General features: G+C 46.4%; 1 protein-coding gene across 1 annotated transcript; it reads left to right on the forward strand.

Moving 5' to 3' along the window:
• Positions 1–72: 72 nt before the first annotated feature.
• mrrf (mitochondrial ribosome recycling factor) lies at positions 73–16,586 on the forward strand. The gene is made up of 7 exons (XM_038989647.1): positions 73–150; positions 5,338–5,532; positions 5,826–5,981; positions 10,614–10,732; positions 14,525–14,616; positions 15,538–15,697; positions 15,877–16,586. Exons 2-7 carry the CDS (start codon positions 5,340–5,342, stop codon positions 15,952–15,954), a joined length of 798 nt encoding a protein of 265 aa, XP_038845575.1. The 5' UTR covers positions 73–150; positions 5,338–5,339; the 3' UTR covers positions 15,955–16,586.
• The last annotated feature ends 384 nt before the right edge of the window (positions 16,587–16,970 follow it).

The following is a 16,970-nucleotide window of genomic DNA, read 5'->3' on the forward strand; positions in this document are numbered from 1 at the left end:
GCACAACCTCACCCCGTTGAAAGCACACAAATTAATGACAGTCTACACATAGCATTTGATTTATGATGACTACGAACACAAGCGTCAGGTTCAGCTTTTTCCTATGCTCTTCACAGCCATGTGCAAGTAGACACATTTGACAAGATATAAGTAAGTAACTACTTTAAAATGTAGCACAATTGTTCTTAATATAGCTAGTAGTTATAATGTAAACATGTCCCAATCCCAAATATGCTCCTGCATCGATCCATTATTTATGTTTTAGTTCGACTGCATACGCAACGACCTTTCATACGTTATAGCTAAATGCCACCACCGTTTAGCTAGCTAGTTTTAGTTAAATATCATCAAAGACTATGGAGGCATTGCTATCATATTAGCTAGCTTGCTTTTGTTTAGCATTGTGTAACATGCATGAGTGATATTGATATTATTGATATATAGCCAACTGAAGTAGGCCGTCATTGTAAATCAGAATTTGTTCTTAATTGACTTGCCTAGTCAAATTAAAGGTTAAATAATAAGGTAGCCAAATAGTGCCCTGAGGGGAGTAGAACGATAGAATACTTCCCTTTAATTAAAGGGCACGCTAACTGCATTTATGTTCTTTGTTGTTCTGAATTTAAAGTGTTCAGTCCAGTGTAACAGTGCATCATTTTTACAATCAGAATTAAACAGTTAAAACAACATAAACCTGAATTATTCAGAGGTGTCATGCAATGTGGGCATGCCAGCTGGCCCCTTGCCGTTTATGAAATATCAAAGAGATACAATATCTCACTGAACACCTGTGCTACAGTTTTTCTGCTTCACTTCACGTGTAAAGACAACCATCACCCCCCCCCCATCTCTTCCCCTGGACTCAGAGGCACGGCCAATGGTTACATCTATGATAAACACTGAGGCTCAGTGGAGACACAAAGGAGTCATGCTTAAAAAAAACTATCTTCCTGTAGCGTTACTACTAGCCGTGTTTTTCAGGGAGGCGGCCGGCTGCTGGCTTTGTGAAGGGAGTGATACAATCGCAGCCAACCTGGGTTTGTTTAGAGAATAAACCAAGTGTATGGTCTCTGCCTTCTGGCCCAGATATTATTGATATAGAGCTACAGACTGTACACAACACATACGTTTCAGGTGAGGCTGTGCTGGATCCCCCTGCCTGCTTAAGGTGCAGTCTCTATACACACACAAAGCAAGGTGGTATTATGACTAGAAGCCAAGCCCCTCACCCAGATGCAGGCTGTGTCCCAAATGGCACCCTATTCCTTATATAGTGCACTACTTTTAACCAGAGTAGGAAATGGGACGCAAACATTCTGTTGAGGTGATTTACGAGGGTGACGTTGACAGTGTGTATCCACCTGCGTGATAGTGTAGTGCCCCATTTCTCTTAACGGTGTGTTCTTCACACATAATGGAGGAAGTCATCCAGGGTATGGTACACGGCTGGTTGTTCACACCCGTTGCCAATGAAAGGCACGGTTCAGAAAGACCCTCATGGATGAGTAGAGTTTGAGGGAGTTTTGGTGGGTGGCTGCCGGGCTCTTCTGCACCCTGGAATGGAGATCCCCTGCTTCAGGTAAAATGCCCCTGGGGGGAAATGTTGTTGTGAAGTGTGTTAAAGGTTTGAAAGAGCCATTTTCAGAACTATGTGGTTTTTGTTGTTGTGAAAGATAGTGACTCTTTGTTTGGGCTGATCTGTGACCCACTGACTAGCACCTCCCTCTGTCAGAGGGGAATAAGGCAACCTCAAAGTTACACACAAGGATACTTTATTGACATGCACATGGTTGAAATGGACATGGAAAGGTAGTGGTTTTTGTGCATGCACACATCCCACAAGTCCAGAGAGAAGAGTCCAGCTGTTGTTGTGCTGAACAGAGATGAGTTTGCTGCTCTCTGACTGCTTGAAGGACTGACCATCCTACTGATCCTCGACTTCGGCGATGTCATTTACAAAATAGCCTCCAATGCTCTACTCAACAAATTGGATGCAGTCTATCACGGTGCCATCCGTTTAGTAACCAAAGCCCCATATACTACCCACCATTGCGACCTGTACGCTCTCGTTGGCTGGCCCTCGCTTCATACTCGTCGCCAAACCCACTGGCTCCAGGTCATCTACAAGTCTCTGCTAGGTAAAGCCCCGCCTTATCTCAGCTCACTGGTCACCATAACAGAACCCACCCGTAGCATGCTCTCCAGCAGGTATATCTCACTAGTCACCCCCAAAGCCAATTCCTCCATTGGATGCCTTTCTTTCCAGTTCTCTGCTGCCAATGACTGGAATGAACTGCAAAAAATCACTGAAGCTGGAGATTCATATCTCCCTCACTAGCTTTAAGCACCAGCTGTCAGAGCAGCTCACAGATCACTGCACCTGTACATAGCCATCTGTAAATAGTCCATCCAACTACCTCATCCCTATACTGTATTTATTTATTTATCTTGCTCCTTTGCACCCCAGTATCTCTACTTGCACATTCATCTTCTGCACATCAATCACTTCCATGTTTAATTGCTATATTGTAATTACTTCGCCACCATGGCTTATTTATTGCCTTAGCTCCCTTATCTTACCTCATTTGCACACACTGTATATAGACTTTTTCTGCTGTATTATTGACTATGTTTGTTTATTCCATGTGTAACTCTGTGTTGTATGTGTCGAACTGCTTTGCTTTATTCTTGGCCAGGTCGCAGTTGTAAATCAGAACTTGTTTTCAACTAGCCTACCTGGTTAAATAAAGGTGAAATAAAATAAATAAATAAAAAGGAGACAGGAGTTGGGGATCTGGAACCCAAGATGACTGCCTATGATTGGCTGACCCCTCGGTGTGATAAGGCCCCTGACAACCATGACCCCTAGTGACCAATCGATTTGGCTTATGGCCAGAGGTGTGAAGGGCCAGTTTACTACCCATAGCCTAGCCTGCTAAGCTCCATCGGAGGAGGGGAGCCTACTGCAGGAGTTAGAAAAGTTGCAGAGTTTGTGTCCCAGAGAGAGGGCTGTTAGAATGAGAGGATGTGCTTAAGGTTTCGTGTGTGGAAACCTGCAAAATGGGTTACTTTGATGCATAGCCTATAGATCAGATAAAGGAACCAAGCGAGCTTCATTGCCTACACAACACTGCCCCCATTATACGGCTTGTTGCACTTTTAATATGGCACGGCAGTACGTAGACTGTTGGAGTGCTGTACTTGGGGGCCACCCCTTTTGTGATGAAAAATGACATTGCGACGCTACGCTCCGTAGGGTCTGTCTCCGTAGGTTATACATAGCCCTTAAGAGTCCCTGGGAGGGAATTCATAACAGATTGATTTGACTGTTTAGAGCCCTACAGTGGAGGTGTCATACCCATAAAATATAGCGGTCATTTTCCCACAATTCATTTTTCCATAGGGAATGTTAGAAACATTTCAAATAAAGGTTGTGTTTGTGTGGACTAAAGTAGACATCATGCTAGACTACAGTCATCAATGACCTTGGATCACAGAAGGTATTTGCACTGGTGACATACAATGCTGCGAAGATGAAGGCTTCTTGGTCTAAAGTGGAGGAGTCCTACCCTCACATCACACCCATTGGCTGTGCTGCTCATGCATTGAATCTGCTCCTCAAGGACATCATGGCACTGAAAACAATGGATACACTCTACAAGAGAGCAAGGAAATTGTTAGGTATGTGAAGGGTCATCAAGTTATAGCAGCAATCTACCTCACCAAGCAAAGTGAGAAGAATAAGAGCACCACATTGAAGCTGCCCAGCAACACCCGTTGGGGTGGTGTTGTAATCATGTTTGACAATCTCCTGGAGGGGAAGGAGTCTCCAAGAAATGGCCATATCACAGTCTGCTGATATGGACAGCCCCATCAAGAGGATCCTCCTGGATGATTTATTTTGGGAGAGAGTGGTAAGCAGCCTGTAACTCCTGAAACCTATAGCAGTAGCCATTGCATGGATTGAGGGAGACAATGCCATCCTGTCTGAGGTTCAGACTGCTTGCAGATATAAGAGAAGAAATCTGTACTGCCCTGCCCACGTCACTGTTGCTCCAAGCAGAGTAAACTGCAGTTCTGACATGCACCAAAGAGCGTGAAGACTTCTGCCTGAAGCCCACACACTCCGCAGTGTACATGTTGGACCCCAAGTATGTTGGCAAGAGCATCCTGTCTGGTGCAGAGATCAACAAGGCCTATGGTGTCATGACTACCGTGTCTCGCCACCTTAGCCTGGATGAGGGCAAGGTTCTTGGCAGTCTGGCGAAGTACACTTACAAGCAAGGGCTTTGGGATGGAGATGCAATATGGCAGTCGTGCCAACATATCTCATCAGCCACCTGGTGGAAGGGACTTTGTGGATCTGAGGCTCTTTCCCCTGTTGCCTCCATCATCCTCCAAATCACACCAACATCAGTAGCCTCAGAGTGCAACTGGTTCTTGTTTGGGAACACACACCAAAGCACGCAACAGGCTGACCAATACAAGGGTTGAAAAATTGGTGGCCATCCAGGCAAATTTTTGGCTTTTTGAGCCTGACAACGAGCCATCCTCAAGGTTGGAAAGCGACAGTGAAGATGAGGCCTCAGTCTGATGTCCAAGAGGTGGACATTGAGGAGGTCCAGGGAGAAGACATGGAAGCCTGAGAGGAAGACAACCAAAGCCTTAGTTTCTAGACTCTCGTTTCTGATGTTGAAAACATTTTTGGGAGATGCGAGGGATCATTCCATATTCCCTTTTGTTCAGTGAAATCATCCCATGTGAAGAGTCAACTCATTTAATTAAAGTTCAGTTTGTTACTACATTTTTATTTCTATTGGAAGGATTTAATCATTTGGGATTATGTCTACTTATGATAAGGTAAAAGGTTTATGTTTCTGTCTCCATATGATATGGTAAATTTAGCCAATGCAAGAAACATCTACATTTTAAATGGTATTAATATTAATTTGCATATATTTCTGTTAATTCCCACGGACAGTTTCCACCTCCTGAATATTCCCCAAAATGTGCAACCCTAGTTATAACTCATACTGTTGTAATTGAAGCAGTAGCATATAGTATGTAGATAGACAGACATATGTACCCCCCCTGCTGGTTAGTATTACAGATGCTACTAATGATGCTGGGCATGCGTGGTACAGTACTTCGATAGGATCGCTGCACTATGAAAAGAGAATTGTAACCAGATAGATCTACAAACTGATATATGATCACTTCATAGCTTTAGTGTTTTTATTAGCTTGACAGTCATGTTTTATCATCAGACAATAATCATGTCTTGTCCATTCATCTTTGATGTTTCTTTTTTTATTTCTCCATGTCACTGTCTGACAGCTATGACACTGAGTCTGCTGGGCCTAATGCGGCCGGTTTTGTGCCGATCCCTCGTCGCCCTGGTCCCCATGGTGAGGTCTCCTCAGCTGGTAGTCATCTCCAGGGTCCAACTGCTGCTCCCAAATATCTTTCATCAAAACATGGTCCCCCCTGCTGCCTCCTGCGTACGCTTCTACGCCACCAAGAAGAGTAAAGGTGAGTGGAGGGCCGCTTGCCTCGGCAGCTTTTTATTTTAGCTGAAGGATTTAGCTAGTAGTGTTCCCCTCAAATATAGTGGTAGGAATCAAGACCTACTGAAGTGGTCAGAACATTCAGGAGGTTGAAAACCCCACTTCACTGTGATTTCTTGTCTTGCTTTTATTTGTAATGACAGTGATAGACAAGACTACCAGCATGCAGGCCTCCCTCCTCTCCCCTCCATCCTCTCTTTCTGTTCTTCCCCTTTTGAAGTCTTTCTGAAGACCGCCTGCTTTTATTTTTTCCCTCAGCTAAGGCAGCAAAGGGCCAGGCTTCCAAAGTGAACATCAACTCCTCGCTGGTGGAGGACATCATCAGTCTGGAGGAAGTGAAGGAGGATATGTCCGCCGTCCTCACCACCCTGAAGGACGACTTCAGCCGCAGCCTGAGCATCAGATCCTCTCCAGGTGCGTAGGGGCCGTGGACTGTAAGGTAGGGGCTATTTCCATGGAGAGGATAGTCTCTCATGACCGACTGTTGATTATCTGGCCAGTGCACTCGGTTCTAGGTGCTGAGATTATGAAGAGGATACCTTTCAGTTCTGTCAGTAGAGGATACCGTTCAGTTCTGTCAGTAGAGGATACCGTTCAGTTCTGTCAGTAGAGGATACCGTTCAGTTCTGTCAGTAGAGGATACCGTTCAGTTCTGTCAGTAGAGGATACCGTTCAGTTCTGTCAGTAGAGGATACCTTTCAGTTCTGTCAGTAGAGGATACCTTTCAGTTCTGTCAGTAGAGGATACCTTTCAGTTCTGTCAGTAGAGGATACCTTTCAGTTCTGTCAGTAGAGGATACCTTTCAGTTCTGTCAGTAGAGGATACCTTTCAGTTCTGTCAGTAGAGGATACCTTTCAGTTCTGTCAGTAGAGGATACCTTTCAGTTCTGTCAGTAGAGGATACCTTTCAGTTCTGTCAGTAGAGGGTACCGTTCAGTTCTGTCAGTAGAGGATACCGTTCAGTTCTGTCAGTAGAGGATACCGTTCAGTTCTGTCAGTAGAGGATACCGTTCAGTTCTGTCAGTAGAGGATACCTTTCAGTTCTGTCAGTAGAGGATACCGTTCAGTTCTGTCAGTAGAGGATACCGTTCAGTTCTGTCAGTAGAGGATACCGTTCAGTTCTGTCAGTAGAGGATACCGTTCAGTTCTGTCAGTAGAGGATACCGTTCAGTTCTGTCAGTAGAGGATACCGTTCAGTTCTGTCAGTAGAGGATACCGTTCAGTTCTGTCAGTAGAGGATACCGTTCAGTTCTGTCAGTAGAGGATACCGTTCAGTTCTGTCAGTAGAGGATACCGTTCAGTTCTGTCAGTAGAGGATACCGTTCAGTTCTGTCAGTAGAGGATACCGTTCAGTTCTGTCAGTAGAGGATACCGTTCAGTTCTGTCAGTAGAGGATACCGTTCAGTTCTGTCAGTAGAGGATACCGTTCAGTTCTGTCAGTAGAGGATACCGTTCAGTTCTGTCAGTAGAGGATACCGTTCAGTTCTGTCAGTAGAGGATACCGTTCAGTTCTGTCAGTAGAGGATACCGTTCAGTTCTGTCAGTAGAGGATACCGTTCAGTTCTGTCAGTAGAGGATACCGTTCAGTTCTGTCAGTAGAGGATACCGTTCAGTTCTGTCAGTAGAGGATACCGTTCAGTTCTGTCAGTAGAGGATACCGTTCAGTTCTGTCAGTAGAGGATACCGTTCAGTTCTGTCAGTAGAGGATACCGTTCAGTTCTGTCAGTAGAGGATACCGTTCAGTTCTGTCAGTAGAGGATACCGTTCAGTTCTGTCAGTAGAGGATACCGTTCAGTTCTGTCAGTAGAGGATACCGTTCAGTTCTGTCAGTAGAGGATACCGTTCAGTTCTGTCAGTAGAGGATACCGTTCAGTTCTGTCAGTAGAGGATACCGTTCAGTTCTGTCAGTAGAGGGAACCGTTCAGTTCTGTCAGTAGAGGGAACCGTTCAGTTCTGTCAGTAGAGGGAACCTTTCAGTTCTGTCAGTAGAGGGAACCTTTCAGTTCTGTCAGTAGAGGGAACCTTTCAGTTCTGTCAGTAGAGGGAACCTTTCAGTTCTGTCAGTAGAGGGAACCTTTCAGTTCTGTCAGTAGAGGGAACCTTTCAGTTCTGTCAGTAGAGGGAACCTTTCAGTTCTGTCAGTAGAGGGAACCTTTCAGTTCTGTCAGTAGAGGGAACCTTTCAGTTCTGTCAGTAGAGGGAACCTTTCAGTTCTGTCAGTAGAGGGAACCTTTCAGTTCTGTCAGTAGAGGGAACCTTTCAGTTCTGTCAGTAGAGGGAACCTTTCAGTTCTGTCAGTAGAGGGAACCTTTCAGTTCTGTCAGTAGAGGGAACCTTTCAGTTCTGTCAGTAGAGGGAACCTTTCAGTTCTGTCAGTAGAGGGAACCTTTCAGTTCTGTCAGTAGAGGGAACCTTTCAGTTCTGTCAGTAGAGGGAACCTTTCAGTTCTGTCAGTAGAGGGAACCTTTCAGTTCTGTCAGTAGAGGGAACCTTTCAGTTCTGTCAGTAGAGGGAACCTTTCAGTTCTGTCAGTAGAGGGAACCTTTCAGTTCTGTCAGTAGAGGGAACCTTTCAGTTCTGTCAGTAGAGGGAACCTTTCAGTTCTGTCAGTAGAGGGAACCTTTCAGTTCTGTCAGTAGAGGGAACCTTTCAGTTCTGTCAGTAGAGGGAACCTTTCAGTTCTGTCAGTAGAGGGAACCTTTCAGTTCTGTCAGTAGAGGGAACCTTTCAGTTCTGTCAGTAGAGGGAACCTTTCAGTTCTGTCAGTAGAGGGAACCTTTCAGTTCTGTCAGTAGAGGGAACCTTTCAGTTCTGTCAGTAGAGGGAACCTTTCAGTTCTGTCAGTAGAGGGAACCTTTCAGTTCTGTCAGTAGAGGGAACCTTTCAGTTCTGTCAGTAGAGGGAACCTTTCAGTTCTGTCAGTAGAGGGAACCTTTCAGTTCTGTCAGTAGAGGGAACCTTTCAGTTCTGTCAGTAGAGGGAACCTTTCAGTTCTGTCAGTAGAGGGAACCTTTCAGTTCTGTCAGTAGAGGGAACCTTTCAGTTCTGTCAGTAGAGGATACCGTTCAGTTCTGTCAGTAGAGGATACCGTTCAGTTCTGTCAGTAGAGGATACCGTTCAGTTCTGTCAGTACCACTGTCTGATCTTTCAATGCGGGATGCAAAGCTCTGAAGGCCTGACATTTAAGTGTTGTCCTTCTTTGTAAGCTTTAAAAGACCAAAGTCAACTGTTGGTTTTCACTATCGATTGTTGGTCAAAAGATGAGGAAAAAGTGCATCTCCATCTGTTTACTTTCTCCCTGACAAGTGGCCTGAGGGGGGGAAGAGTGATCCCTGCCCTTTACCTTGACCCCTGTTAACCCTGTTTCCTGAACTACATCCAGTTCAAAGCCTCCCCCTCTCTCCTCGGTGCAGACCAATCCTGAGAGGGGGGCTGAAGGGAGGGCCCCAGGGGGAGGAAGCTGTAATACCAGGATTTATACACAGATTAAATACCTCCCCTCCCCTCTTCCCCCCCTCTCCCTCTTTGCTCCTCTGTCCAGATGCACAGTAATCTGTGGAAGCAGCAGGATTTAGAGCTGACAGGGAATCTGACTGGAGAGATTTTGGAATGGGGGGAATCATGACATCATTTTGTTCTTGTGTGTGTGTTTGATAGTCTCATCTGGGTCTCATTATGTGGTGTGTTTTGTTGTAAGGAAAGTTAGCTGAAGGAAGGGCTGTTGTATTGGACGGGTTAATACGGTGAACCGGGCATCTGGGAACTCGCAGACAGTGTGGAGGTATTACAGCCTGTTCCTCTCAGTTCCTCTGCTAGAAGACTAACCTCTCTTGTCCATGGGAACGCTGGACAGCTCGGTGTATACTGCCTCAGATGAATACACTGAAACGAGAGCATTTTCAGGTCAGGATGCCAGTCACCCTCAACCCACACACACATATTTACAACCCCAGTCTGTCTCCCAGAGATGGGTCAGAGCATTAGCTTCCATAGTTCAAAACAACTAGTTAATGTCATCCTCACGATCGTAAGGTGCCCCAGGCTAGAGCTCATGATCCCAGGGCACTCACCCACTAAACATCGCCAGTGTAGAGTCACACAGGATCCACCTGGAGGTCTGATGGGACTTTATCATGAGGAACCCAGGGTCGGGTCGAGAATTAGAGAGAGGAAAAGGGAGGTAGCTCTTACCTGAATATGTCCTGTAAGAATACATTTTTGTATTCTGTTGCAAAACGTTTTTCTACAGTGTGCCCTACTGAACAAAACCCATGGTAAATGTGTGTTTTTTTTGTTGGGAGAAGGCCTGTATTGTTGACTAGTAGTCTACCTTCTGCCATGTTGGGTCAGCTGCCTGTGCCCTGACCAGGAAGAGTCCATTTGGCTAATGGCTTTCCAGTCGATCCTCATCCCTCCTCATGCCGTTTAGGAAATGCCTGTGTGCCCTCTGGAAGCGCTAGCAGATGTGCAGGCAGCCAGGTAGTCTCTCTGGTCTACCAGCCGGCTCTAGCAGTTAGCCTGGGGACGAGGTTAGGGCTCGAGTAACGCAGGCTAAAAAAGGTAGATTACTCTATGGTCCACCCCACCCTCCACACTTCTCCACTAGCGAGGGATAGAGTTGGTGATGTAAGCCAGAGGACGGCGAGGGAGGAAACAGCAGCGTCTGAGGTAAGCCAGATGAGAAGAGGAGACCCATGTTGAAGCTCTGGTTCAGCAGTCTGCACTGTTAGGGGGTGACCGAGAGAGGAGATGAGGGCTGGGGGGGACCTCCTGCACCCCAGCCAAAACCAAACCTGCATCCCAACCATAACCTTCAGCTCACTCTCTGCCAACAGTCTGAGGCTTCATAGTGGTCACATAACGGTTTAGTTGTCTTGGTCATGTCTTGTTTTATGCTGGGACTCAAGAATTACGTTTATTGTTTTTATATTCTGTTCATAAAGCGTCTCAGACTAGGAGTAACATGATGTGGGGACCTGATCCTAGATCAGCACTCCTACTCTGACATGCTGTATAAATACGGGCCCTGGTCCTTTTGGGTTTTCAGGAGCTCTGGATCACATTGTGGTGTCCACGGCAGACGGCAAGTTCCCACTGAACCAGCTGGGTCAGATCTCCATGAAGTCCCCTCAGCTCATCGTGGTCAACATGACCGGTTTCCCAGAGGTGAGCTCACATATGCACAGTACACACACACACACACACACACACACACACACACACACACACTGTATGAACCACACTCTGGGCTGATGGCAACACATTGTGAAATTGGCACGTCATTTTAGAAACTTGGATTGAAATCTCCTACTCTTGTCTCATCCAGTGCATGGAAGGTTGAGCAGTGTCAAGTGTCGACACACAACTTCCATCGAGCTCTCTCGTTCTCTCTCTCATTCTCTCTTACTCCTTTCTCCTCTGAAACTTGAGTCGGTTAGTGATCGATGGTTCAGGGAAGCTCTTTGTTCTGGGATAAGATTGAAACAAATGCCAAGACTCTGTGGTCAGCTGTCATCAGCAGGAAGTGACCGCGCTTTGCCCTCTGGGAAGGCGGAGAGCCAACTGCTCCAATAGATTCTCTTTCTCTCAGACACACTGAAAGTGAACAACTCTTTCCCTCTTCATTCTTTTCTCCCTGTGTTTCTCCTTCCCCTGGTCTTTTCTCCCTAAAGCGTCCTATGTTGTTGAGGGTTGCCCCTGTCTAATTCTGGGATCAGTTTTAAAGGGAGATTGATGCTCTTTGGCCTTGGCTCAGATCCATTTAGTACTGCAGAGTACTGTTTCTTCAACATGAGCAGCTGAACCTGGAACGTAGTACTCTTGTCACCGTAGGTGTACTAATACATTATTCATGAGAGATCACAGCTTTTAGATTTGCAGATTTGTTTTTGTGAAACTCATACGGATTAGCATATTGTCATTCAGAGACACCAACCCCCCCCCCCCGGACACACAAACTATTGCAGCATAAATACTGGGGGCTGACGGGAGGGGTCGGGAGACACTGGACAGGGCAGGGCCTAACAGGCAGGATATAACCCCACCCACTTTGCCAAAGCACAGCCCCAACACCACTAGAGGGATATCTTCAACCACCGACTTACCATCCTGAGACGAGGCAGAAGACCTCCCCCTTGGCATGAACCCAGGGTGTGTACGGCAGGACCAAATTGGAAAGATAGGTAGGAGCAAGCCCATGTAATGCTTTGTAGGTTAGCAGTAAAACCTTGAAATCAGCCCTTACCTTAACAGGAAGCCAGTGTAGAGAGGCTAGCACCGGAGTAATATGATCACATTTTTTGGTTCTAGGCAAGATTCTAGCAGCCATGTTTAGCACTAACTGAAGTTTATTTTGTGCTTTATCCGGGTAGCCGGAAAGTAGAGCATTGCAGTAGTCTAACCTAGAAGTGACAAAAGCACTCCCATTACCTAATAGTCTTAACAGCCCTGCTAAGGCAACACAGGGGGGACTGCACAGCACCCAGAGCAAATAGGATTATAATTATTCACATCAATTACCCATGATCCTAACGAGAGGCCATTGTTTTCCAGCCATTCAGTACTGTGTTACTGCAAACCCCCAGTGGCTGTTGTGAAGTGGCGATGGCAGCATGAATTAAACCACTTGTATCTGAAGGAAGAAAGGGATGTAAAAGGTCTGTGTGGGATCCTCAACATCATTAACCAGCTGTTTTCTTTAGCTCTGTTCGTTCCTCTCGGTTGGGCTGTGGCTTTGAACTGGCTGTGTTTATTCACAAACCTCTGTGTAATTCCACAATTTAACATATTAACCAGAACATGCCTGGTGTTTACAGAGCTGGCCAGAACAGAGCACAGCATTCCCCCACTTTTCCCTAATGGCTAGAGCTGTAGGAAGTAATGATGAATTCAGTACTGAGAACAATCAAACATAGGTATGGGATGGCTCTCTGGAGTTACTAGAGAATAGGAGAGAACCAGAGAATGGGAGAAGCTGTTTATTTAATAATTCATTTTTAACCCCCTTTTTCTCCCCAATTTCGTGATTACGATCTTGTCCCATCGCTGCAACTCCCCAACGGGCTCGGGAGAGGCCTCTGAAACATGACCCGCCTAGCCGCGCTTCCCAACACCCGACCACTTTACCTGGAAGCCAGCTGCACCAATGTGTCGGAGGAAACACCGTTCAACTGGCGACCAAAGTCAGCCTGCAAGCACCCGGCCGGCCACAAGGAGTCGCTATAGCGCAAGGAGCCTAGTGAAAACACCCCCAGCCAAACCCTCCCCTAACCCGGACGATGCTGGGCCAATTGTGCTCCGCCATATGGGAATACCGGTCATGGATGGAATACCGGTCATGGGATGGAACCCCAGGCTGTTGTGTTGCCGCAACACTGAGATGCAGAGCCTTAGACCGCTGTGCCACTCGGGAGGCTGTTTTTATTTATATATTTAACTTGCAAGGCAAGAGACTTTATGAATTAATACAAACAAATAAATCCTTGGATCTCGCTGCCAATTCTTTCCCCCCTCAGTGGTTAAGACCATAAGAAAGGTTAAAGCCCTGCTCTCCTCCCACATTACACACTCACACTTTTGGACTGAAGCAGTTGTCATGTTGCAGCAGCAGAGATTTGTGAATGTGTGATATACAGTAACTCTGGTACCAGTGGGATTTGGTCCATTTCATTATGTACTATTTGGCGTTCCTGTTTGAACGTTCTCGCTCCCTTGTCATATCTGGTGATGTTGCTCTTAGTGCTGAGTTTCAAACTGGTTCTCAGTGTTGAACCTGAACTCGGTGTGCTCAGCGTTAGTGTGTTCCCACACGGCCTGTACTGTCAGTCTAACAGGCTCCATGTACTGGAGGCTTCACAGGCCCAGTCTCGGAATCTCAGGCACCTCCTTTCTGTCTTCCCTGTTTCTGACGCTCTCCCTCGGGCACCTCTCCTTTCTGTCTTCCCTGTTTTTGACGCTCTCCCTCGGGCACCTCTCCTTTCTGTCTTCCCTGTTTCTGACGCTCTCCCTCGGGCACCTCTCCTTTCTGTCTTCCCTGTTTTTGACGCTCTCCCTCGGGCACCTCTCCTTTCTGTCTTCCCTGTTTTTGACGCTCTCCCTCGGGCACCTCTCCTTTCTGTCTTCCCTGTTTTTGACGCTCTCCCTCGGGCACCTCTCCTTTCTGTCTTCCCTGTTTTTGACGCTCTCCCTCGGGCACCTCCTTTCTGTCTTCCCTGTTTTTGACGCTCTCCCTCGGGCACCTCCTTTCTGTCTTCCCTGTTTTTGACGCTCTCCCTCGGGCACCTCCTTTCTGTCTTCCCTGTTTCTGACGCTCTCCCTCGGGCACCTCTCCCACCACCACAGACAAATCACATATCCAGATTACAGCCTTTTCATTAATTGTCTATTGGAGTTCAACCACCGTTAGTTCTAACATGCATCTCCTAGATAACGACTGTTGTCTACCAGACCGTTAGTTCTAACATGCATCTCCTAGATAATGACTCTGTTGTCTACCAGACCGTTAGTTCTAACATGCATCTCCTAGATAATGACTCTGTTGTCTACCAGACCGTTAGTTCTAACATGCATCTCCTAGATAATGACTCTGTTGTCTACCAGACCGTTGTGCTGTATAAAATATATTCTATAGTGGAAAGAAACTTTACTCAGAATCTCCTTTTCCAATTCATAGTGAGTACCAGGCCAGATCCCCCCCCCCCCCCCCCCCCTGTTCCCAGGAGACCCCGTTCTGACAGCACCCCGCAGCACTTCCACACTGCATGTGCTCCCCCCCAACACACACACACACACCCTAGCCCCCCAACCCCCTCTACCAGAGATTCTACACAGTTCACCCAGCTCGCCATGGATCAAAGCCAGCATGACCAAGGACCGCCTGTGTCTGCAGTGAGAGTACTACTACCACAGTCCCAGCTGGCAGTCATTCGGTACAGGTCTAATGTGTGTTTGTGTCCTCAGGCCGTGGCTGCTGCCACCCGCGCCCTAAGAGAGAGCAGCATGAAACTCAACCCTGAGGTGGACGGAACCATAATCAAGGTGGCCATTCCCAAGTGAGTCAACCAGGCTGGGCCCGAACACTGTCTCTACTCTCGCTCTCTCTTTCCTCTCAATTTCATCACTCTCTCTGTTTTACCCTTTCTCTCCATGTCTTTTTCTCTTTCCAGTAATGAATTCTCTTGTCAGTCCCTTCCCTGACCATCCGTCGCATTATAAAGAAATGCATTAATCTGTCTGTGGTTTCCAGGAGTTTCTGACACATTTATCTGACTAACAGTTCTACAACACCAACCTTGGTCAGAAGTCTTCAGTTCTCTGACCAATTCTGCTCCCTGCCAAATCAAATAGCTTGAGGTGCAGCCGTCACTCGCGTAACCACAAAAACATGTGGTTACGTCACAAATGGCACACTACTCCCTATGTAGTGCGCTGCTTTTGACCCTGTAGTGAATACATTTGGGATGCAGGCTGTGTGATTAATAAGTACGCCCAGCAGCAGGTGCTTGTCTGGCAGCGCAGGATAGGGGGACGGACAGACGGACGCCCTCTTCCTCTGCAATCAGTCTCAGCACGCAACAGTATTTGCATTTCCAAAGAGAGCGAGCGTCTTGATTGGCCCAGAATCAGTAATTACACATTATTGTTTGCAGTAAATAGACACCACTCTTGGATTGTTTGCAAATAGTCCCAGGCAAAAATACCAATTACAGAAAATAAAGTGTTAGCTGTTACACCAGCAAAACAAAGTTGTTGACTGTTCTGTGACCATGAGAAGTTTATTTTTTTTGTGGCACAGAGCCAGGCATTTAGCCAGGTATTGTTTTAAGGAATGAATGCTTTGGGCATTAATATGAATTGTGCCTACTTTCTCCCATATTCTCTCTATTAAACAGTGTGTTTGTGTGTGTGCATGCTTTGTGTGTGCGACTGTGTGTGTGTTATCGCTCGTAACACTGTGTGCTGTGTCCATGCAGGGTGACGCGGGAACACAGGGAGAACCTGGCTAAGCTAGCTAAGCAGTTCGGTAACAAGGCCAAGGAGTCTCTGAGGAGGGTGAGATCCAACGCTATCACTCAGGTGAAGAAGGCCAAGGACACCGTCTCCGAGGACACCATCCGATTGGTGGAGAAACAGGTACTGAGATACCTCAACCTGTCCTATCGGAGGACTGAAATACAATGGTTATAATAGTCAGAAGGCTACAAACGTTCAGATGAATCCTTACTGTTTTTTGTTGAACCCCGTATTGTTTTACAGTATTTCTATAATCGTAATAGTTGTCTAATAAGAATTTCTGTTCTCCACTCTCTCAGGTTGGGCAGATGGCGGACAGCTTTGCAGCAGATGTAGACAAGCAGTTGACTACCAAGACAAAAGAGCTGCTGGGGTGATGACGACTAACAGCACCACACCTTTATTTTTGATACTGTCACGTTTGCAACCGTTCCTCCTGCATATATGACTGGACACGATACTGCACACGATACTGCACACGGTACTGGACACTAGTTGATGGAGGTCTAGTACTGTGCTGTAGATTTTTTTGGCGCTCGTTGGGGGCTTGTTTGTGTGTTCCAGAAGTTGGCATCGCACAACAGCGGCTGCTGGGTTCCTCACTCACTCTCGTCTTCAAACAAACACAGAGGGGAGAAATTGACTTTTAATGGCTTCTGGGAGCCTCCTCCTAATCAAACTGATGCTACAGAGAGCTGTGTTTATGTAGAAAGCACCACACTCGACGTAAACTGAGTGGCTTTTCTGGTCTGAGACACCGAGACAATCTCCCAGAGGACAGGAAGAAATATGTATGTGGTGCCAGCATTTGTTTCAGATTCACCCTTAAAGGGATAGTAAACGATTTTACACATTACATTTTTGTTTTCTTACACTTGGAAGCAGCCTCTCGACATTGAGTGACTGCAACCCTTTAATGCCACTCAACTCACTGATTAGTTCTGTCAGTTTGTCCAGGATTAATCCTACAGCTATCAATGCAAACACAATAAAGTGGCTACTACCATTATTTATGGGTGCCATTAACTGAAACACTGCTTTGTACGTCATCTCTGTTCTGTTTCTTCTTCTTTACCTTTGATGTGAGTTAGATGTTAGATTAGTGAGTGATAATGGTCTACTTTCTTCCTCTGTACTAAATTATAACGCATCACACCATTCATCTATTAGGCAGGGTCTTAATATGGTGGTTTACTTGGCCCTACCCTGAGACGCTACACACATACACACACACACAGATGGTCATTGGATAAACAACAGTTTAGAGGAGGAGTGCACAGATGAGGGACCTGGCAGTGTTTCTGGGTCCATATGTCAGTAATTTGGGGGCATTGTGTACCTTGGCCCAGAACATGATCGATGGAGGAGTGAAAGACTCAAGTCCCTGGCCCGA

This window comes from Salvelinus namaycush, chromosome 3 (genome assembly GCF_016432855.1).
Source record: "Salvelinus namaycush isolate Seneca chromosome 3, SaNama_1.0, whole genome shotgun sequence".
In the NCBI taxonomy this organism is placed as follows: domain Eukaryota; kingdom Metazoa; phylum Chordata; class Actinopteri; order Salmoniformes; family Salmonidae; genus Salvelinus; species Salvelinus namaycush.

Bases quoted from the DNA above. Each gene is read 5' to 3' on its own strand.
- mrrf (XM_038989647.1), top strand. From the start codon at position 5,340: ATGACACTGAGTCTGCTGGGCCTAATGCGGCCGGTTTTGTGCCGATCC. The intron at 10,733-14,524 runs GTGAGCTCACAT...TTGTGTCCTCAG, and splicing joins ACATGACCGGTTTCCCAGAG to GCCGTGGCTGCTGCCACCCG. The intron at 15,698-15,876 runs GTACTGAGATAC...CCACTCTCTCAG, and splicing joins TCCGATTGGTGGAGAAACAG to GTTGGGCAGATGGCGGACAG.